Source organism: Catharus ustulatus, chromosome 24 (assembly GCF_009819885.2).
Source record: "Catharus ustulatus isolate bCatUst1 chromosome 24, bCatUst1.pri.v2, whole genome shotgun sequence".
Classification (NCBI taxonomy): domain Eukaryota; kingdom Metazoa; phylum Chordata; class Aves; order Passeriformes; family Turdidae; genus Catharus; species Catharus ustulatus.
Genome location: NC_046244.1, coordinates 4081974 through 4104117, shown reverse-complemented (window position 1 = coordinate 4104117; position 22144 = coordinate 4081974). Strand labels below are relative to the sequence as shown.

The window sequence follows — 22144 nt, the reverse complement described above, 5'->3', positions numbered from 1 at the left end:
ACAATGTGCACAACACTCACATAATGTGCACAACACACACAACATAGAAAACACAAACAGAGCATACACAGCACACACACAATGTACACACACAATGTACACACAGAATGTACACAAACATACACACAGTGTACACAGAGTGTACACAACACACACAATGTACACAAATCCACACAACATAAAAAACACAAACAGAGCATACACAGCACATACACAATGTACAAAACACACACACAATGTACACAATTACACACACAACTTGTTTACAACACTCACACAATGTGCAAAACACACACAATGTACACAAACAATGTACACAACACACACAGTGTACACAAACACACACACATTTACCACACACACACACAACACACACAATGTACACAAACCCACACAACATAAAAAACACAAACAGAGCATACACAGCACACACACAATGTACAAAACATACACACAACGTGCACAACACACACACAATGTGCACAATGTACACAAACACACACAACATAAAAAACAGAGCATACACAGCACACACAATATACATAAACACACACACACAACATAAAAAACACAAACAGAGCATACACAGCACACACAATGTACACAACACACACACAATGTACACAACACACACACAACTTGTTTACAACACTCACACAACGTGCACAACATGCATACAATGTACAAAACACACTCACACACACACACAATGTGCACAACACTCACACAATGTGCACAAACAACGTACACAAACACACAACATAAAAAACACAGAGCATAGACAGCGCACACAATGTACAAAACACACACACAACTTGTTTACAACACACACACAATGTGCACAAACAATGTACACAAATACACACACACAAATTGTTTACAACACACACAATGTACACAAACACACACCCAACATAAACACAAACAGAGCATACACAGCACACACAATGTACAAAACACACACACAACTTGTTTACAACACACACACAATGTACACAACACACACACAATGTGCACAACACGCATACAATGTACAAAACACACACACTCACTCACACACACACTCACACACACAGATGTACACAACACTCAAACACAATGTACAAAACATTTATTTAGACCAGCCTGCCTGCACAGGATGCTCAGCAGTGGTTTCACCCCTGGCACTGGTGCATGCAGCTCCCAACCCCCCAGAGTCACCCACTCGCCTCGAATGGAGCACAAAACACATCAGGGAAAGCAACAGAGGCAAGAAATCCATCCTCTCCCTGAGGAGCAGGAGGCCCCTTTCAGCTGCTTCCCACCAGCCAGCAGAGACCTTGGCAGGAATCAGGGCTGGCTCTGGGCCACCAGCCCAGCCCAGTTGGGAGCCAGGGAAATCCATGGTGCTGCTCTGGCAACGCGCGTCGCCTTCCTCAGAAAGAAAAGACACCCAAAAAAAGAAACATTTCACTTTTCCACTTGGAAAATCCTTCTGCAATATCAGTTTGGTGGCTTGTAAAAGTCTTGCTGAGAGGGAAGGGGAGAGGAGATGAGAGGATGCACGGGATGGTCTCGTACCAAACACCACAGGTGACACTTTTGGCATGTCCAGCCTTCATTTACTTCACAGCAGCAGAGCTTGTGGTGTTCAGGTTTCTTTCCCCACAGTCTTTTGTACAACCCAGTCCCAGGAAAAACGAGTCCCATCCTTGTGGCACAGCACATCCTCCACGTGGCAGCTTCCAGGGAGCTGCTTCTGCACCCACACACCAAACCCCTCTTGGCACGGTGGGTTCTAGAAAACCCTCAACCAAGCAGCATCACAGATTCCTGTTTGTTTGTTTGTTTTAAGGCATTTGCTGGCTCACTGGCATTTTCTCCTGGATCTCCTCATACTTGGGTGGAGGGGTGAGGGGCTCTATCGTGATAGGGACGCTGCTGTTGCCCTGTGCCAGGTTTAACCTGATGTCCTTCAGGTGCAGCTTCTCCGACTTGATCCTGCGGACCTTGAGGGGTTTGAGGCGCTTGCTGAGGCGGGAGCTGTGCCTGCTGGGCGGCCTCTCCGTGCCAGGCTCTGTGCCTGCTGCTCCTGGAGCCTGGCTGCCCTCCTCCAGCCCTGCCAGGGACTCGTAGGAGGGCAGGGAGACGCTGAGCCTGGCGCTCCTGTCCGAGTCTCTGGGCTCGGAGTAGCCCGTGTTCATCACCTCCTCATAACTGGGCACGTAGTACTGGGAGGAGACGTCTTCATCCTCTTCTTGGCTGGAGGGGAAAGAGTTAAGTCTGGGTAGCACATGGTTTCAGCTCCATGTGGGAAGGGGATGGAAAGAATAAAACCACCCCACCCACTCCACCAGAAATAGTTTTTTCCCTTCTACGTTATATGGCAGTTTCTTTCTGCTTGACACAATAAATCACGACCCCACCTAAGTTCAGACACATTTTATTTTCTTTGACTTATGGTCATATTTGATCACTTTCTCTGCCCACAGTGATTTCTTCCCTCAAGAGAGCATCAGTTCCTCTCCTCCACTCTCAAAAATCAGTCAAAAAACATTAGAATGTATCTGTCTGCATTCTAAAATGTTAATGTTAAAAGACATTTGTCTCTGTCATTCTGATGTCTTATGGGTTGGGTGCCTTGGGTTGCTCTGCAAAGAGATTCAACTCAGCTCTGTACCACCATCTATGACAGGTACCTGCACACAATATTGCCTTTCCTTTGGCATTCTGAAGTTACCTTTCCAATCAAACATGGAAAATCAGCTTTCTCTGGGGATGTGCAGTCCCTGACAAGAGCCAGCAGAGCCACTGTCCCCTCCTGTCCCCTCACCCCCCACATTGTCCCATTGCTCCCTTGCCACTGTGCACAGGGTTTGTGCTGATGGACAGGGACTTCCCTGTGCCGTGTTTGTCCAGACTGTGCCTGCTGTGGCAGCAGCCTTTGCTCTGCTCCACAAAGTTCCCTGAGCAAACAGCGGAGCCCTGCAGACTTTCACCGGGTCTAAACTCCATGGCCAGTCTCCAAGGCTGTTTGGCACCTGGGCTGCACCCAGCAAGGCAGAGCCAGCCCCTCTCCTGCCCCTCTCTGCTCTCCTGGCGTGTGGCAGAGCCTCGTGCTCCCTGGCACCCACCACCCTGCCCAGCGTTCTCTCAGCTCGCTCCCATGTGCCAACCGAGCCAGGAGGGGCAACCTTTGCCAGTGCTGCCCTGGCCACACTCTAGACCCCTCCTCACACACCAACAGCACTCCCTTCCACTTAAATACAGCTGCATAAATACAGCTGCATAAATACAGTTGGAATAGTTCATCTCCCATCTCCAGAACAAAACCCCTAAACCTACCAAAACCCTAAACCACGGCGCGTTGCTTCCTTCACGCACACGCTGCCCTCCCCTCCCTGCTCCAGCTCCTCCAGATCAACAGCAGCAGCCCTTGGCTTGTGCCCCACCCAACCCTTCCCCTGTCCCCTGTTCCCTCCTCACCTGTCCTCCTGCTGCGAGGGCTCTGCGGACACCTGGCGCTGCACGTGGGCGATGGCGAGCTCCTGGCTCTGCCGCTTCTTGTCGCGCACGTTGAGGCACAGGGAGAGCAGCAGCAGCAGCAGCCCGGCCCCCACCAGCACGTAGGCCACCGAGAAGGTTTTGCTCTTGAGGATGCCCCCGGAGCCGCGGTCGGGTTTGCTGCTGTTGCCGCCGGGTTTCTCGGGGGGCCCGAAGCCGGGCACCAGGTTCCACACGGCCATGATGATGCCCAGCACCAGCATGCCCAGCCCGATGGCCGTCAGCGCGTAGTGCGAGCCGTTGGCCCGGGACTGGGCCATGGCTGCCGGGGGGCTGTGCCCAGCTCAGCGCATGGCTCAGGGGCTGCAGCCCTGCTCTCATGCCCTGCGGATGGAGGGGAGGCCGTGGTGAGTGCGAGGCAGGCAGCAAGTCATCAGCACCAATTCATCAGCACCAATTCATCAGCACCAATTCATCCAACACCAGAATCTCAGCAGCACCAATTAATCCAACACCAATTCATCCAACACCAGAATCTCTGGCAGGCAGAAATTCATCAGCACCAATTCATCCAACACTAGAATCTCATCAACACCAATTTATCCAACACCAGAATCTCTAGCAGACAGCAATTCATCAGCACCAATTCATCCACACCAATTCATCCACACCAATTCATCCAACACCAGAATCTCATCAGCACCAATTCATCCAACACCAGAATCTCTGGCAGGCACCAATTCAGCCACACCAATTCATCCAACACCAGAATCTCATCAACACCAATTCATCCAACAACAATTCATCCACACCAATTCATCCACACCAATTCATCCAACACCAGAATCTCATCAGCACCAATTCATCCAACACCAGAATCTCTGGCAGGCACCAATTCAGCCACACCAATTCATCCAACACCAGAATCTCAGCAGCACCAATTAATCCAACACCAATTCATCCAACACCAGAATCTCTGGCAGGCAGAAATTCATCAGCACCAATTCATCCAACACTAGAATCTCATCAACACCAATTTATCCAACACCAGAATCTCTGGCAGGCAGCAATTCATCAGCACCAATTCATCCACACCAATTCATCCACACCAATTCATCCAACACCAGAATCTCATCAGCACCAATTCATCCAACACCAGAATCTCTGGCAGGCACCAATTCATCCAACGCCAATTCATCCAACACCAGAATCTCTGGCAGGCACCAATTCATCAGCCCCAATTCATCCAACACCAATTCATCCAATACCAGAATCTCTGAGAGGTGCACGGCAGAACAGAGCAGGGCAGGTGGATCCTTCCTGCCTGTTCTCATCCCCACCCTCTGCTTCTTTCTCAGCTGTAATATCCACCAACCTTTGAAAACAATCGAGTCACTGATGTTTGCTAAGGCCTTACATTGCCTGTCCTTAGGAGTGTGATAACTGAGAGCTTCACAGCACCAAAAGAAGGCCATCAAAATCTGTTTCAGTGCAAACCAACCTGGCAATGCTCAGAAGCACATCTCTAGCTGAAGAGCTTCTCCTGTGCCCCTGTTTGGGAGGCAGCAGGGCTCCTCACAGTGCTGGCTGCCTGCCCTGGGACGCCTTCCTGCCCAGAAAACAGAAACCAAAACTGCCTCTCTCCCAGCCAGCTCGACCCTATGGCTTCCCCCAGCTGCTGCTGGCAAGGAGGAGGATGGAGAACCCTTGGGAGGGTCTCTGGCTCACTTCAGGCTGGCTCCTGCCCTCCCTGGAGCAGCACCCCCTTGCTGAGTGCCCCAGCTGCATCCCTCAGGGATGGCTGAGTATGAACATTCCCCACCAGCCAGGCCACGGCTGGGAACTCCCCCTCTGAGTGTTTTCCCAGTCGCCAGGACCAAATGTGCTCCATTTCCCAAAACAAACACACACTGAGCCACATCTCCTGCCCACTCCCCTCCCTGGCCTCGGGTTCCATGACCCACGGGTGGGCAGCTCGCATCCTCACAGCAGAACTGCCCCATCTCCACCCCAGGGAGCCTGCAGATTGATGGATGTGCCATGGCAGGGATCTCTCCTTCCCTCCCTGCCTTCTTTTTGGGGTGTTGGGCCGAAGGTGCTCTGGTCAGTGCTTTCAGTGGTGCTATATCCATACCCCCCCCACCCTTCAGCTCAACCCTCCCGAGCTCCAAAGCTTCATGTTTGCTTGTTTAGCTTGAGTGCACGCCCAGTGTGCAGGGTCAAGGGCCAGAATAAAACAGCATTCCCAGAAAGCAGAGTGGCTGCAGCAGGAGAAGGCACGCACACAAGCCTGGAGAGCAGGAATCTGCAGAGGAGCTTCCCTGCTCACTGCCTGGGCTCCAGCACGGCTGGGGAGAATCCCAGAGGGCTGTCCCAGCCCCTCTAGACACATCCCCGGCCCCACATGGGTCTGGGCAGGGTAAAGTCTTGTCTCCCATGGTTTTCTGGGGTTCTGGGACACCCAGGAGCTGCCCCAAGCCCATCACTGCCTGCCATGCCCAGCTCCAGCATGGGGCTGCTGCTCTTTGTGCTCCTGGGGGAAGGGGTCTGCTGAGCCCAGCTGTGATTCCATCCCAGTGAGCAGCTGTGCAGGATGTGGGAAACTCTGCACCAAAAATGTCCTCACCTGCATCCCAAGAGCCATCCTCCCACCCAAGCACTTCCAAGCCTGCTGGTGGTACCAGCACTGGCCTCTGTCCTCCCACACAAAGGTTTTACTCTCTGCTTGTGCCCTGTGGGGTCTGTTCTTGCCTGATGATCCAGCTGAGCGCCCATCCTTGCCACAAACACATCAGCCAGCCAAGACTTGACTTGAGAACAGCTGTGATGGCCTTGGGGCAGGAAAATGGCACTGCACCCACAGTGGGTACAGAACACACAGGGCTGGTCACATCCACCTGTGGTGTCTAAATCCCTGTGCCTGCTCACTGTGGCTCCCCCAGGCATCTCAGTCCTGGAAGTGGGCAGGATTTCAGCTCCTACGTCACCCCTGTGCCTGGAAGTTTATCTTAGATCCACTGCAGTGCTACCCATCAGCCCAGCAATCAGATTAGAGCAGGAGACTTGCTATTCCAGTCTATCTCTCCATTGAATTAGCTGCTCTCCTGGCTTTCCAGACCTGTTCCCATTGCTGCTCCAGCAGCGCCCTGACGTCAGCATCCCGGGAAGGAGCTGCTGCTGTCCTGGCTCCAGCCCTGTCTGCATGCTCAGCCCAGCACCACAGCATGGTTTGGGTGGAAAGGGACCTTAAAGCTCATATCATCATAGGCAGGGACACCTTCCACTGTCCTAGGCTGCTCCAAGCTCCATCCAACCTGGCCTTGGACACCTCCAGGGGTGGGGCAGCCACAGCTGCTCTGGGAAACCTGTGAGAATAATTCCTTCCTAAATCCCCAGTCCAAATTACCCCTCTTTTACTTTAAAACCATCTCCCCTTGTCCCTTCCCAACAGGCTCTGTAAAAAAGTTTGTCCCCACATCACAACCAGCGCTCCAGCCCCCTCGAGCCCCCTTCTGCACACCAGAGCTCTCTCCATGCCTTCCCCATGCCCTGCCCTGGCAATGATTTACACCAGGATCTCCGAGCCATTAAACCCGGGCTGCACCCACACATCCTGCGGGCATCCCGCACCTCTCCCCTGCTCCGCAGTGCCTGGCCCTTGGCGATGCTCTTGCGACATTTCCGAGTGTGAACCGTGCATGGGAAGGCTCGGGATAAGCCCGTTCTCAGCAGCACACAAAGGCTTTGGCCAGGTGCAGGAACAGCTTCCCCTCCATGGAGCCCCCATCCTGTTCCTGCTCCCCATTCCCGCAGGAATTGCAGCCCCAATGACTCAAGAGGAGCCCAACACCCCCTGCCCTCAGCAGCACCCACGCTCTGCCCTCCACAACCTTTGGATTTTTCCCTGCCATGACATCACCTTCCCACTCACGCTCCAGCAGCGACACCTTTGTCACAGATCACGGGAGATGAGTCTGCAGTCCAGGCACAGGGACAGGCCAGACCGTGGTCACCAGACATGGGATGAGCTCCAGGCCTGCCTCACTCCCCAGGACCACAACACAAGGCAACACAGCCCCTGGGGCTGCCTCCAAAATCCAGCCTGGGACTCTGTCACCAGCCTGGGACTCCATCACCAGCCAACAACTGATGTCCTGGAAAATTCTGGGGGAAAACAAACCCGTTCTCCAACCATCCCAAGATTCCAGAGTCTCCTCCGTGTTAGATTATAAGGCTCTCCCTTCGTGCTTCCAGCCAGAGAAGATGTTCATTAACCCCTTCCCTGCTAATTGCTGGTCTGGCACATCCTCAGGAGCTCGTTTCTGCAATAGCCACAACCTTGTGCTGAGCCCCAGGAACACAGAACTCCACGTGGAGGTCTAAAAAGCAGCAGGCCAGGACTTGGGAGGTATTTTCAGAGAGTCCCAGAATGTTTGGGTTTGGAAAGGATCTTAAAGACCATCCACTTCCAACTCCCTGCTGTGGTTTCTCTCTTTTTGTCCTTTCTTGCTGCCCCTGGAACAGGGATGTTTCTGGCCAGATGCAGCCCAGAGAAATCCAGCTGAGTCACAAAAAGAAGCACTGTTGCTGATTTAGCCGACGTCTGATCTTTTGGACAAATCCCAGCCCATTTCAGAGCATCTCACCAGGGAATAGGAATCTGGAGGGACAGTCCCACACAAACTATCAGGGATTTTCCACATTTTGCTTACACTTCCTGCCTAGAGCTCAAAAGAAGACATCCACATTTCCACTATCCCCAGCATTCCCTACAGACATTTAAGGGGTATTTCACCCCTTTCCTACATTTAATTTTTAACAACCCCTCCTCAGCTGTACCTTGCAGACAGCCTTGGGGGAACAGTGATGTTTTCCTGCCCAAGTCTCTCCCCGCTCTCCCACTCAAAGGGAGCCCAAGGCCCCCAGCTCTGCCACTTCCTGCAAAACAAGGGTGTCACAGGAAAGCCATTCCCATTCCTGGGCTCAGACTGCTGCAATCCACCCAGCAGAGCAGCAGTGACAGGCTGTAAAGCACCCCATTTCCCAAAGCAGTGCCTGGCCATGCCCAAGCCATCTGTGCCTCTGCTGTGTCCCTGGGAACTCTGGCAAGGCTGCCCAGGGTGTCACAAGTGGCACAGATCACACAGGCCACAGTAGCCAAACTCCAGAGCTGTAATCAGCCCTGCAGCAGCCACCACCTCGACCTTTGTCACTGAGACACAAGAAACTTTCCAGCAGCCTCCTTCTCCCCATAGCCCCATTCCATCCACCCAAGCGGCGCCTGCTGCGGAGCGGGAACGCGCAGGGACAGGGAGTCCTGTCAGGTTTGTGTTTCAGGACGTGGCTGTTTGTTCCTGGGGACAATGCTGCCGTGGCCACCACGCTGGCAGCGCTCTCGCAGGTCGGCGAGCCCTGGCTGTGTCCTGGGCGCTGTGCAAACACCGTCCTGGGGCTTTTCCTGCTCCAGCCTCTGCCACTGCAACCAGCTGCCACACCAGTGCTTTTAGCTCTGCTAAAACAGGGAGGGGGGCTTGGAGTAATGCCTAAGAGTTTTAGCTTTTTATATTTTTCATGTATTTGTAGCTTTGCATGCCTGTAACTTCTAGTTATTTTCATATCTTTCTTCTCTACGTTTAGTAACAAAAAGCTAACCTTAGAAATACTTTCCCAAAATACTGTTTAGTCTTACTCCAAGAAGAGAACTGACTGCAAGGATGTCCTGTTTTCCAAACAGAATCTGGACCAGACAAAACAAAAGTGGGGTAAAAAAAAGCCTCTGAACTGCTTCCAGTGTGGCAAGACACAGAAATCATTACCTAATCATATAACCTTTTAACTGGAGAGTATACGATAAGTATACTAATTAACTAAACTTACAAAAATTGTAGAATTACTATACCATGTGTGATTTTCACCACATTGTGTACCTGAAAGCTTTCAAGTAAAGGTTTGCTTTTCTATCCACTCTAACATTGTTGGGAAGATCGATTCTATTTTCCAGGCAACAGGGGTGCTCCCCTCTCTCCAGGGAGCTGAATTCCCTCTGCACCCAGGCCTGGCAAAGCACGCCTGCCTGGGAAAATCCCAGCACTTTGACTCTTTCTCCTTCCTGCTTTCTTTTGGACACCACTTTGCACTGCTGAGCTTGGAATTATTTTTTTTTTTTAAATACTAATCTGCTGTTTCCGCTGAGATAAAGCCATTCCTCCACAGCCTCCCCCTGGTTTTTGTTCTGGGACCTCTCCCCGTCTCCGTGGCAGATAACACCCAGATAACACACCCTCCTCCAGAGCCTTGCAGCAAGGGGTGACATTATCCATCTGCCCTTTTGACGTCCTCTGAAGCGGAACCCAGCATTCCCAGCCCCTCTGGAGTGCCTTAAGCACTTCCTGTCCCACCACTGGAGCCCGGGGTGATTATCTCCCCTTCCTGCAAGCCACTAACCTGGCACCCCACGCTGCCATCAGCCTCGCCAGCACCGCCCTCCTCATCCTCTGCCTGCATTTCCAGCAACATCTTTCTCCCCAGCACAGCATCACCTCTCCCCAAGCTTTTCCAACAGCTTCTCACGAGTAGGACCACAAAGAAAACCCACTGTGGAGCCCCCAGGGCAGGAAGGGAGCGAGGGGAGATGCTGGAGGAGCCAGCCTGGGGACATGGAGCAGGCTGGGCAGCCAAGCGACACGGAGCAGCCAGGCACAGAGCAGCCGTGTTCCGCAAGGTGGGCACAGGTATTTTGATAGGGATGGAGCTTTGCCGGGGATTACGTTGCTCCAAGCCACCTGCACTGCTCACACAGGATATTCAGCTGCTTCCACAGAGCCCTGACATCAGTTTTCTGCCTGTGAAATACAAAAAGTCGTGGAGCAGCGTGGGGAGGCAGACACAGAGCTGGGCTGCTGGAGGGATCCCTCCTGCCAGGCTCCAGGTAGCAGAGCAGGCAGACAGCCCTGCCCAGCCCTCTGGCATCTCCTACAGCACCACCACGGTGCCAGGCACCCACACTCAGCTCTCTCCAGGGCACCGATGGCCAAACATTCCTCCTTTTCCTGGCACTGCCCTTCCCAAGGGTTTTCCAACCCGTGTAATTACACAGCTAGAATCAAAGGTGTTCCACATACTTCCGAGTCACCTGAGTCCAGGGCTGGGTTCACCAGCCCCACACCCACATGTTCTCCACTGACACCTGCCAGGTTTCCCTTTCTGGCTCTCCTGCCAGGACATCCAGGGCTGTGCACAGCTGCAGGATGCTGGGATTTGTTGCAGAGGGATGTGCTGTGGCAGCATCCATCTGGCAGTGCCCTAGGTCAGTTCTAAGGAGCTGGAAAGGCAGGACCACACCCCCTGGTGCAGCTTCACCTCGCCAGGCTCCACAACCACACAGAGCCAAGGACAGCCCGTGGAACCGCTGCTTTCTGCTCACACATCCACACTTCCCAACAAACCCAGCCGTGCTGTGCTCAGTGATGCTTGTCCCCACTCCATCACCTCCAAAAACCAAACATCAACATCAGCACACAACCACTCTGGGAGACACTCGCGGGTTTGCTGAGCCCCTCAAAGCTCCAGGGCACTCCTCTTCGGTGGCAATGTCACGATAAGAAGGGACCAACCCCCGGTGAGCGCTCGGCTCATGGAGCGCCCAGCCCCGAGCTGCACAGGTGTCCTTCTCCTCGGCTTTGTTTGCCTTCCCTGTGTGTGTGCCTGGCTCCCTGTGACACTCCTGCGGGCTGCCACCCGCGGGGACCGCCTGGGTTTCGATGACCGGGCTCTCCCGGTATCATCCTTCCCCGAAGTGCCAGCTGATGCTTCCCCAGAGCACAGCCCCTCTGCCCCACTCTCAGTGCGGCCACCTCGGTGCCAGCCAGGGCTGGCGAGGTGCCCAAAGTCCGTGCCCCCACGGGCTGTCCCCAAGGGGTGTCCCCAAGGAGTGACCCCAAGGGGTGTCCCCAAGGGGTGTCCCCAAGCCCGTGTCTCCATGGGGTGTCCGCAAGGGGTGTCCCCAAACCCATGACCCCAAGGGGTGTCCCCAAGCCCGTGTCCCCAAGCCCGTGTCCCCCACGGGGTGTCCCCACGGGGTGACCCCAAGGGATGTCCCCAAGTCCGTGACCCCACGGGGTGACCCCAAGCCCGTGTCCCCAAGCCCGTGTCCCCAAGGGGTGTCCCCAAGCCCGTGTCCCCCCGGAGTGTCCCCCCGGGGTGTCCCCAAGGCACCGGCGCTCCCCAAACGCCGCCGCTCCAACTCCCGAATGCCCGTTCCCGCTTTGGGGTATTCGCTCCTGCTTTAAGGGGTTTCCCCTCACTTTGCAGGTGTTTCCCCGAGCTTTGGAAGTGACTCCAGCTCAGCCCCAGCCGGACTCGGCTCCAGCTCCTCCCCGCCCCGTTCCCGGTCCCGTTCCCGGTGGGACCGAGCCCAGCCCGCCCCGCTCCCCGAGCACCGCAGGGTCCCGTCCCGGGGGTCCCGTCCCGTCCCGTCCCGGTGCCCGTCCCCCCGTCCCCCCGTACCTCCGGCGGCTGCGGCGGCTCCGGCGGGCCCGCTCCGCCCTCCCGGCCCGGCCCTCCCGGGGCGGCGCCTCCCGGCCCGGCCCCGCCGCTCCCGCTCCCGATCCGCTCCGGAAACCCGCGACCAGGGGGGCGGAACGGGACTGCCAGCAGCTGGGGGACACTCCCCTGAAACCGCCCGGGACACCCCAAAACAGGGATGGGTCGCGCTGGGATGCAGATCGGTCACCCTCCTGTTGATGCATCACAGCCCCCATCTCTGCTTTCATGGAATCCCGGAATGGTTTGGGCTGGAAAGGACCTCAAAGCCCATCCCGTTCCACCCTGCCCTTCCACTAGAGCATGTTGCTCCACACCTCTTCCAGCCTGGCCTTGGACACTTTTGGGTATGGGGCAGCAACAGCTTCTCTGGGAAACCTGTGCCAGGGCCTCACCACTTTCCCATGGAAAAATCTATTCCCAACACCCAGTGAAAGTTTTAGATTTATTCTGCAGTTTAAAAGCCATCTTGCAATGGACCTACTTTGTCAAACTGTCTTGTAGCAACGAGCAGAGCTTTTCCTCAATGAGTTCCAAACTTTGTTTGGAGCAGCCCCAGTTTGAGGAACTCCAATCACTCAGGCTCATCACTGCATTCAACAGAGCAAAGCCAAGCTTGCACTCACAGGGAGCCTGGAAAGTGCTTTTTATCAGCTGCTGCCCTCTGAACTTTCCCAGTTAACCACTCACGTGCTGGGAAGAGCCATTGAGGCATGGCCCTCACCATGGCTCCTGGCCACATGCCTTGGCCTCATAGCCAGACATTCCCATGGTTTCCAGACTGAACCATGGGGAGCAGAGCTGGGCTCTGGCAATCCTGAGTGCAGCTAACGCCGTGTCCAGTGTCACTTCTCTTTGGCTGCCATCCCAGCAGCAATGAGGATGTGTTTTTTCCCGGCTCTTCTCACACCCAGCTGTAATAATAAACACCACCAAGGACTCAAATCCTGTTAGAAATGATACTCAGGGTGGGTTTTTTCCTCATCCAAGCAAAAAAAACTGCATCACTATGCTGCTGGACCAGCCACTGCAGTTTTTCCTGTCCCTTAAGCCCTGTGAGGTTTTGTGAAGGCAAAAGCCATCGTGAACAAAACGAAACTTGTCGCATCACCCAGCATGACTCAGCTGCACAGCCCTGCCTTGGGGCCACCGGAGTTCAGGATGTTTGGGAAACCCCCCCTGCTTCCCTGCATCTCCCTACAAGCACAGTCCCACATGGAGCTGATGGGAGTTTCCACTGACTCACCTGCCCCAGTGCACAGCAGTGATACCTGCCCCCTCTAATCAAAGGGCAATTGCAAGAGCTGTGCTATAAAAAGAAATAATTATTAAACATGACTGCGTTCTTTTTTTTTTTCCCTTTGGATGGATTGTTTTGTGTTTTCCAGCTTGGCCATCAGCTCAGGCAAATTCACCCCACTTCAGGCTGATTCCCCCTCTCCTCCTCCACCTTCCTGTGTCAAACACAAACCTGACATCCCAAGCAGCTGTGACAGTCAGGAGACAACAGGGAAGTGTTTTCTCTGTAAGAAAGTGGGGGGAGCATGGACTTCACACAGTGACTGTCCCCACCCCAGCGCAGGGAGAGCTCTGTGCCCGAGCCAGCTCACCCCCCTGCAGGGGCCCTGGAGACTCTGAGCACAGAGGGGACATTCATAACCTGGTTCCTCATGTTCCCACTCCACAAAGCTCAATATTGGCCAGGAATGGGCTTTTCAGTGGCAGTGGAGCAGGATCAAGGAAGGGGGGCTTGCCTTTACCCCTTGATGGCTGCTAAAGCACCAGCCCCTCCCTGATGCACATTCTCTGTGGGATAATGTATTCACATCCATCCCTTGGGGTTATTTCCCTTTCCAGCTCTACAGCCATCCCATTGTGGGGATTTATCTCTGGCAGCTCAAATCTTCCCCCTGCAAACACTCCCTGTCCAGTCCCAGCCTGGACTACTCCAGGGTGATTATCCAGCCAGGTATGCAGCTTCAGAGCCCAGGAATGACAAGGAAGAAACTGGAGCCCCACCAGAGCCAGCAGCAGGCAACAAAAGGCCCTTTCAGAGGGGCATCTGATGCCCTGCTACGTGCAGAGGTGCCAGGGGCTCACATTATCCTGCCTTAGAAATTGCTCATTGGCACATTTCCCTGCTTTTCCTGCTCAAAGGAGCTCAACATGCATGTTAAAGTCACCAGTGGAAGCCTGGACATGTTCCTGGATTCCTCCAAAATTTCCCAACAGTGAGCCAACAGCACTGCTCCAAGTCAGTCCTGGATACCCACACCTGGATGGCTCGGGTCCCACACCTGGGGTCCCAAAAGAGATAAATCCCACCCCTGGGAGCCAGGCTGGTAGAGCCCCCAGACTGCACATTTATATTATACTGTAATATCATTATATTATAAAGCCATGGAGTAATAGGACAAGGTGAAATGGGGTCAAACTGGCAAGAGTGCAGATCTAGATTAGATATGAGGAAGAAATTCTTTCCTGTGAGGGTGGTGAGGTCCTGGCACAGGGTACCCAGAGCAGCTTTGGCTGCCCCATGCCTAGAAGTGTTTGAGGCCAGGCTGGATGGGGTTTAGAGCAATCTGGGATAGTGGGAGGTGTTCCTGCCCATGGCAGGGGTGGATGAGATGGTCTCTAAGGTCTCTTCCTATCCAAACTGTTCTGTGATTTGATGATTAATAGAGTTAACAGCTAATTAACACCAGAAATATAATAGATATTTATATAAATATAATATACACTTATATAAATATAATATATGCATATATAAATATAATGTATAATGGAACATGGCAGGGCCCCAGCTTTGCCCCCAGGGTGAAAACCCATCCCAGCCTGCTCCATGACAGGCTCCCTCACATCTCATTCCCAACACTGCTCTATACTTTTCTCTCTCTTCCTCATGCCTTAGTCTCTGCACCCCAATTTAGAGTCCCTGCCGGGCTGCAGGCTGGGAGCCTGCCATGCAAGAGGGAGAAAAGAGGAAAAGCAGGCACTTGGGAGGCATTTCCTCACGCTCCTGGTGGGAGGGTGTGACCTGCCAGCATCTCGTGGCGGGTGAGGATCCGGTGTCCCCGGGGCTGCCAGGACCTGGCGGTTCCAGTCCAACCAGTTCAGCCACCGTGCCAGGTCACCGTCTGCCTCTGAGCACACGCACGTCTGCAGCTGGAAAACAGTGTAAATAAAGCCTTGTGTTCACAGGAACAACAATAAATAACCTGCTGCTTCCTCCTGGAGCTGCTCTAGGGGCTGCTGCATCCCATGGTGAAGCTCTGGCTTGGGCAGGATTTGGGAATGGGAGACCCAGGGTTTGAGGAGAACACGGCTGGAAGAGAGGAGTGGTGGTGTCGTGCAACTGGTGATTTAAAAGAGCTGAGCAGAGATTAATGTAGCTTTTCAAAATTAGGAGCAGATGGTGAATGAGGGCTGATGCCCAAGAACAGGAAAATCAATCACTAGCAGTGATAAAACTCCAAGAAAACCTTACCTGGATATGAGGCCTTACTGCAGCTGCAGTGTCCCAGCTGGATGGGGTGGAACCACTTGGTTTGTGCTGCTCTGGTGCTCGTGGCTGTGTCAGCTCGGGGCAGTGGGAAGGTGCAGGCAGGGCTGAAGTGGGGACAGTGCAGGGACAGTGGCAGAGCAGGGTGTCCCAAAGGAGGTTTGCAGTGAGGGGCACTGCACAGCTGAGGACTCAAAGACACTTCCAGTGCTGGCTGTTACAAAGCAGCACCAGTGGAAAACTGCTCCAGGGAAAACACTGAAAAGAGGTGAATTAATGACAGGCACATTCCAAAACTTGCAGCAGTCCTGAGCAATAAACCAGCAGCCCCAGAGAAGCCCTTGACACCACCTTGACTCTCCTGGGGGGATAACACCATCACCCACACTCTGTGATCGACCCCATGACTTGGCCAAACCTCACCAACCTCCTGATGATTTATTCAGCTGTTTGGGGTACACCAGTTTAGCTCCTGATCACCAAAAATCCAGCCTGGGAAGATCACCAGCTAGAGATACGGGGTGAGTAAGTGTAGAGGCAGGAAATGTCCCAGACTCACCCATTTCTCTGCTGTGACCTCTCAACCCCGTTCCTGACCTGCAGGTCACCAGTGCAAGGCTCTGGCACGGCAGGTAAGCCCAGCCTGTGTTGCAATGTCACCCCGAGGTGATGCCAGCTGGGTTACACGCAGGAGAGGCTGCTGGGGACACTGCTGTCCCCTCTGCGGGGTACCCCGGCCATCCCACACAACACCCCATGCCCCGACGTGCTGCTGGGCTGTTTGCCTTTCTCGGTCTAAAGTCCTTGCAGAGAAAAGGCTCCTGTGAGGTCCGCACGGCACTGAGCAAAGTGCGAGTCACGCCTAAACAAACACAGCCGGGGCGAGGAGACGCGGGCACCGCTCACACGGTGGCAGCAGCGCAGCACGGTGCTGCAGGAACCAGCACGGCGGGGATGGAGCTGGGATGGAGCTGGGATGGGGCTGGGATGGGGCTGGGATGGAGCTGGGATGGAGCTGGGATGGAGCTGGGATGGAGCTGGGATGGGGCTGGGATGGGGCTGGGATGGAGCTGGTGGGAGAGGGATGGAGCTGGGATGGAGCTGGGATGGAGCTGGGATGGAGCTGGTGGGAGAGGGATGGAGCTGGGATGGAGCTGATGTGAGAGGGATGGAGCTGGGATGGGGCTGGGATGGAGCTGGGATGAAGCTGGGATGGAGCTGATGCGAGAGGGATGGAGCTGGGATGGGGCTGGTGGGAGAGGGATGGAGCTGATGTGAGAGGGATGGAGCTGGGATGGGGCTGGTGGGAGAGGGATGGAGCTGGGATGGAGCTGGTGGGAGAGGGATGGAGCTGGGATGGAGTTGATGGGTGAGGGATAAAGCTGGGATGGAGCTGATGTCACCAGGATGGAGCTGGGATGGAGCAGGGATGAAGCTGATGTGAGAGGGATGGAGCTGGGATGAGGCTGATGTGAAGGGGATGCAGCAGGGATGAGGCTGATACGGGACACAGCAGGGATAAGGCTCCTGCATCCTCCACTGCCAGGGAAGACCAGCCTAAGCCACCAAAGAAGACCCCCTCTCAGCCCAGGACATCACAGACACAGAGTGGCCCCTCTGCTCTGGTGCAGGAGGTGACCCCTGTGTCACCCTACACAGGGTCTGGCAGTTCCCACAGCACAAGGGCAGAAGCCTTACCAGGACTGGTGTGGCACTCTGACACATTCCTGCTCCCAAAGGGCTCCCAAAACTTTTAAAACCACGGATGGGATGGATGAGCACCCACACCCCATCCCATGCACAAATCTCAGCAGGGAACTGCTCCAAGTGCAGCAAATCCCACCGTGGTCTGTGCCCAGCTCCTGTTTGCTGAGCTCAGCAGTTGCCCTTTAGTGCCACCCATTAATGCTGGATTCCAGCTGCAGGTGATAGAGTTGGAGAGCCAGCTGGCTTCTCCTGGGTTTTCCCCATTTTTCTTTGCTCCAGCTCTCCCCATTTCAGAGTATGGTGGCTCTTACCAGCTGCTCCCAAACCAAGGAGGCTGCTTCTGTTGGAAATAAAAGAAGAAAAGCTACATGTCTTGATCTGTACCCTGATTATGGGCTTGAAATTCATTGCAGGTTGCCTTTGCTTCAGCCTGCAAAACAGCCCTTGACCCTAAAACAGCATCAGGCCCCACTGGAAGTGCTGACACAGCCCTACAGGTGACCAATGTCATCTGAATAATAGCAACAATAATAACAATAATTTATCAACCTGTACACTGATTACAATAATTTATCCAGCACAGCACTTTCTGATTTCTCCATCCCTTCTGTTGTTCTTGATCCTTCTCATTATATTTTCCATATCTGAGCAGGACATCTCCTGGCTGTCCTTACTTACCTTAAACCCTTGAAATCCCATTTCATAGGGATACACAATCCCAGCCTCCAGACAGAATTATTGCATCCAGGAGCAGGCATTTGGCTGGGAGCTGGGAAAAGCTGGCTCAGCCTTCTCCTGAATCCTCCCCAGAGCCCCCAAAAATCACATGGCACTCTGGTGCTGCAACAGAGATGCCAACACCCATCCAGGCTCTCCAATTAAACCACATGGAGTTCATCCATACTTTAAAATAAGCTTTATTTAGATCTTTTATAATTTTATATTTGCATCCATGCCTTCAAGGATTCTCCCCCACTCACAGGGGGAAAAGTTAAATCTAATGTTACCCATAATTCATATGCTATTTAGCAAAGTTCTCTTTTAAATAAATCATCCTCTTAGTAATTTTTAGAATTACTTCCTAATTTACAAAAAAGCTGAAATGCAAAGGAAACTACTCGATAACAAGGAGATCGCTCATCTGTTCTGATGGTTTAGAGTTTAAATTATAAAAACGCAAGGATAACAAAAACAAAACAAAAAACCCAAAAAATAAAAAAAAAATGTATAAAAATGCTTCTCTGCAGAGAAAAGATGCCATGGGGCAAAGTCTGCCACCCCAGGAGAGCCTGGGGGGCTGGTCCCTCTGTCACCCCCTCCATGGCCCCTCTGCATCATCCCTTGGAATGGAATACACAGCGCGAGGGCATTGCTTCACTTCGGTGATTTAAGACAAAATACCCTTCTATTTTTTTTTTTTTTTAAACCAGGGTGCACGTATTGGAATTAAGAAAAATAATACACTATTATAGTTCATTAAATAAATCTTAATACATTTTTTTTTAAGAGCTTAAAATTATATTGTAAGCATTAAAGCATAAGGTACTTATCTTGGCATAAGCAGAGCACGGCACGTGTTAGTGGAGAGGGGAAGCGGCCGCTGCGCCGGGGGGTGGTTTGGGGGCAGTTCCAAGGGATTTGGAAAAACAAGCTCCACCTGTGCTTCCAAATCACCCCAAAGCCAGAAAAACCTTCCCAGTGGGGACTCGTACCGATTTCCCCAGCCCCCTCCGACGGCGGTGACACCCCAAACTGCAGCGGGGTGGCCGGCCCTATCTGGGCAATGTCTTGGGATACGGGATATCTTGGGATATCACCTTTCCCCTTGCTCCCAGCTTGTGCCAGATCCCCCTAAATTTTACTTGAAGCAAAGGGTGAGCCCCCTCAAAAGCAGGGAAAACCAGCGGGCAAAGCTCCCACCAGCTTGCCCCCGTCTGATTTTCCGGCACGTGTTTAGGTTTGCGTTTTCCAAGGCGTTTAAGTGCTCCTGGGGCAGCTGAGGGAGCCTGGGCTGGGGGGTCCACAGCCCCAATCCCCCCCAACAGCAACTTCCCAGGACAGTACAGTACAAACACCCCCTTCCTCCTCCCCGCCCCATCCCAACCGACGTGGAAAAATATAAAAATCCCAAAACTTCTGCAATAATTTAGTTAGAATAGCTCCTCTGGGTTTGTGCAAATAAATTAAAACAACTAAAAAGGAACGTTAAAACACTTATTTCCAGACTGGCAGGTGTAACAACCAGCCCGGGTCGCCTCTGCGGGGCTCGGCCAGGAAGACATCACAGCGAAGGAGATTTTCTTGTTGTTGTTTTTGTTTGTTTTCTCTCCAAGATCTCTCAGCTGGGCAGGTCCTTTGTCCCCAAGCGAGGACATCCCGCGGGCTGGGCTCCGGAAAACAGCGGGTTTCGGACAAGAGACGTCACAAGCACAAAGTGCACAATATTTCTCATATTTACAGAGACACAGCAGTCCTTCAAGTTTCAAGTTTTGTCAAAAGAACGAGAAAAAAAAGAACAAAAAACCCCTTCCAAAACAAGACGAGAAAAAAAAACCCAACCCAAACTGACAAACTGAAGCGACAACAAAGGAGTTACCGGGATGGGAAAAAAACCAAAAAACAAAAAGGAAAAAAAGGGGGGAAAAAACGGAAGTTACGACACAGCTGCATCGCTCCCAAGACAACAGGTAACAGCCCACAGGTGGGACAGGTGTGGCAGGTGGGATATGTACATGTGCAGGGCCGGGAGAGGCTCCGGTGCTGTCACCAGTCCGCGTCCTCCTCGATGTAGTAGTCGGGGGCTGTCCCGTCGAACAGACCGGGATCGAGGGACTTGCGCTGCTTGCCCCGGGCAAACACTCTGGAGATGGAGCCAAAGCCCATCTTCTCTTTCTTCTTTTTCCTTTTTTGGTCTTCCAGGTCTTCTAGAGACTGTGGGAGAAGAAGACATAAGTTTGAGCATCCAGATTTTCTTTTATCGCTTTTCCCCTTTGCTCACGTCAAGGATAATGGAACGTGTGGTCCCAGTCTCAAAAAATTTGGGTGCAGGTCCCAAAAAATATTTGCATCTAGATCCCACAAAATGTTTTCATGCAGGTCCAAAGTAATGTTAAGATCCTGGACCAAAATACAGTAATATTGCTGAAACCTGTGTGGTGGAATTTGCAGTGAAATTGGGCCCCCTCTCCACAGTTCTGGGATTTTGGCCTCTTTAATTCAACTGGATCAGGATTCCAGCTCTGGGAATAAATAGTCAGAGCATCTGTCTGGACTGCAAAAATATCCCAAAGTTTTAGGCCAAATACAGAATAACATGCTTTGGCTGGACCTTATAAAAATCAACACTGCAATAGGCCTGAGCTCAGTGAATGCCTACAGCATTACCTGGACTTTGGGGTGAATTATGGGAATATGAGACATCCCAGACTTACAATTCAGGGTGACTTCCATTCATCCCAAACTGGTGCCTCTGACCCACCATCCCCAAGTACTTTCTAACACAGGAAGGGGTCTCACAAACAGGATTTGAGAGGATTTGTGCCCTACCTGTACGATTGGATTGTGCAAGTTCTTCTGTACCGGTCCAGGACTGTCCCCCTATGGCACAAAGAGATGAATCCATTGAATCAACCCTGATACAACCCAAGACTCTCCACCCCCAGAGCAAAAGACAGCATTTTGCAACTGAACTGCAGTGGGGTGGGATAACCCCCATGGCAGCAGCTTTGCAGGTCAGCCAACGCCCCCCCCACTCCAAACCCAAAGCTGTTCTGGGAAGCAGAAGCCCCACAGAACCCCCAGCTCCCATCTCTCCAAGCAGGGCACTGAAGGCCCAGCAGGCAGGCCCTTACATTGCAGAGCGAGTGCGTTCGATGCCGGGGGGAGTTGATGTCGCTCGGCGTGGATGAGCGGTCACCCTCGGCCGCGGAGGCGTCGGAGATGATGGACGGCTGCCGGGAATGGCAGGGGCTCACTCTGACCGCTGCGAGGCAGGGGGAAAACACAATTAACACCAGCAAAGCCTCTGATGCACTCCCAAAAACATCCTAGGGAGGAGTGGTTTGACCACCTTCCTTCCTCCCCTGACGGGGTTTGCCCACCTTGCCGGTCGGCCGAGTGCTGGGGGTGGGAGTGGTAGAGGGTCTGCTGGCTCTGCCGGATGGCGGCGGTCAGCGGGAGGTCGGCCTGCATCACCCACTCCTGGTTGCCGTTCAGCACCGTCTCGCCAGGCATGGCCAAGGAATGGCGCTTGGGCACGTCCTTGGTCAGCGTGGCCAGGGACTGCTTGGCCTAGGGAAGGACATCGTGAGGAAGGTGGCGATGGAGCGGGAAAACCGTATGAACATCTCCCAGAGCGGCAGAGCAAGCAGCAACACACTGCACGCCAAACCCACCCTCCCCTGGGCAAGCCAAGATCCCAGCTGTGCCACTCAAAAATCAACTTATTTTTGAGTGATGTTGCCCATGCCTTTTGAGAGATGGAATATTTTCCTCTCAGTACTGCATCCACTGCAGCAAACACTCAGCTCTGTATTAATTATCCAGCTCACCATGGCCAGCTCAGCCTCCAGCTCCTTCATGCGGTTGTCCTTCAGGTCGAGCTGGGAGCGGAGGGCGCTGGCGTGGTCCGTGGCTTCCTTGGCCTGCCGCCGCAGCTCCCACTTCTCCCGCTCCAGGAGATCCTTCTCCTTGGCCAGGGCTTTCACCGCGTCCTCGCTCTCCTGTGGGAACAGCGCATGGCCATCAGCAAGGGAAAATCCACAACCCCCCTGGGGACCACCCAGCCACGAGCGGTATCTGCAGGTGTCACAAGAGCCCTGTGCTGGCAGGAATGTCAACCCATTTTTGGGGAGATTCAGAATGCAGCTGGTCCCCAAAAATAAATGGTCAATGTGCACCACTGATTTCACG

At 53.3% G+C, this 22144-nt stretch overlaps 2 protein-coding genes across 4 annotated transcripts in view; both read right to left on the bottom strand.

The window, feature by feature from the left end:
- Positions 1 to 1094: 1094 nt before the first annotated feature.
- On the bottom strand, positions 1095 to 4282 carry LOC117006784 (transmembrane protein 51-like). The gene is made up of 2 exons (XM_033079384.2): positions 3466 to 4282; positions 1095 to 2241 (listed from the first exon to the last, which is right to left on the bottom strand). Exons 1-2 carry the CDS (start codon positions 3801 to 3803, stop codon positions 1830 to 1832), a joined length of 750 nt encoding a protein of 249 aa, XP_032935275.1. The 5' UTR covers positions 3804 to 4282; the 3' UTR covers positions 1095 to 1829.
- Positions 4283 to 18134: 13852 nt separating this feature from the next.
- LOC117006774 (kazrin) overlaps positions 18135 to 22144 on the bottom strand; it is a 213560-nt gene continuing 209550 nt past the window's right edge. For all 3 annotated transcript variants that reach the window (XM_033079366.1, XM_033079368.1, XM_033079367.2), the window contains 5 exons: positions 21784 to 21954; positions 21334 to 21523; positions 21085 to 21215; positions 20780 to 20830; positions 18135 to 20164 (listed from right to left, as the gene is read on the bottom strand). In XM_033079366.1, coding sequence (XP_032935257.1) covers positions 19997 to 20164; positions 20780 to 20830; positions 21085 to 21215; positions 21334 to 21523; positions 21784 to 21954 — 711 coding nt within the window. In that variant the 3' untranslated portion in view covers positions 18135 to 19996. The remainder of the gene's footprint in view (positions 20165 to 20779; positions 20831 to 21084; positions 21216 to 21333; positions 21524 to 21783; positions 21955 to 22144) is intronic.

What these genes read in the sequence shown, in the direction of transcription:
- LOC117006784 (XM_033079384.2), bottom strand. Translation starts at nt 3,803, where the DNA reads ATGGCCCAGTCCCGGGCCAACGGCTCGCACTACGCGCTGACGGCCATC. An exon ending in CCCTCGCAGCAGGAGGACAG is followed by an intron (nt 2,242 to 3,465) that starts GTGAGGAGGGAA and finishes TTTCCCCTCCAG; the next exon opens with CCAAGAAGAGGATGAAGACG.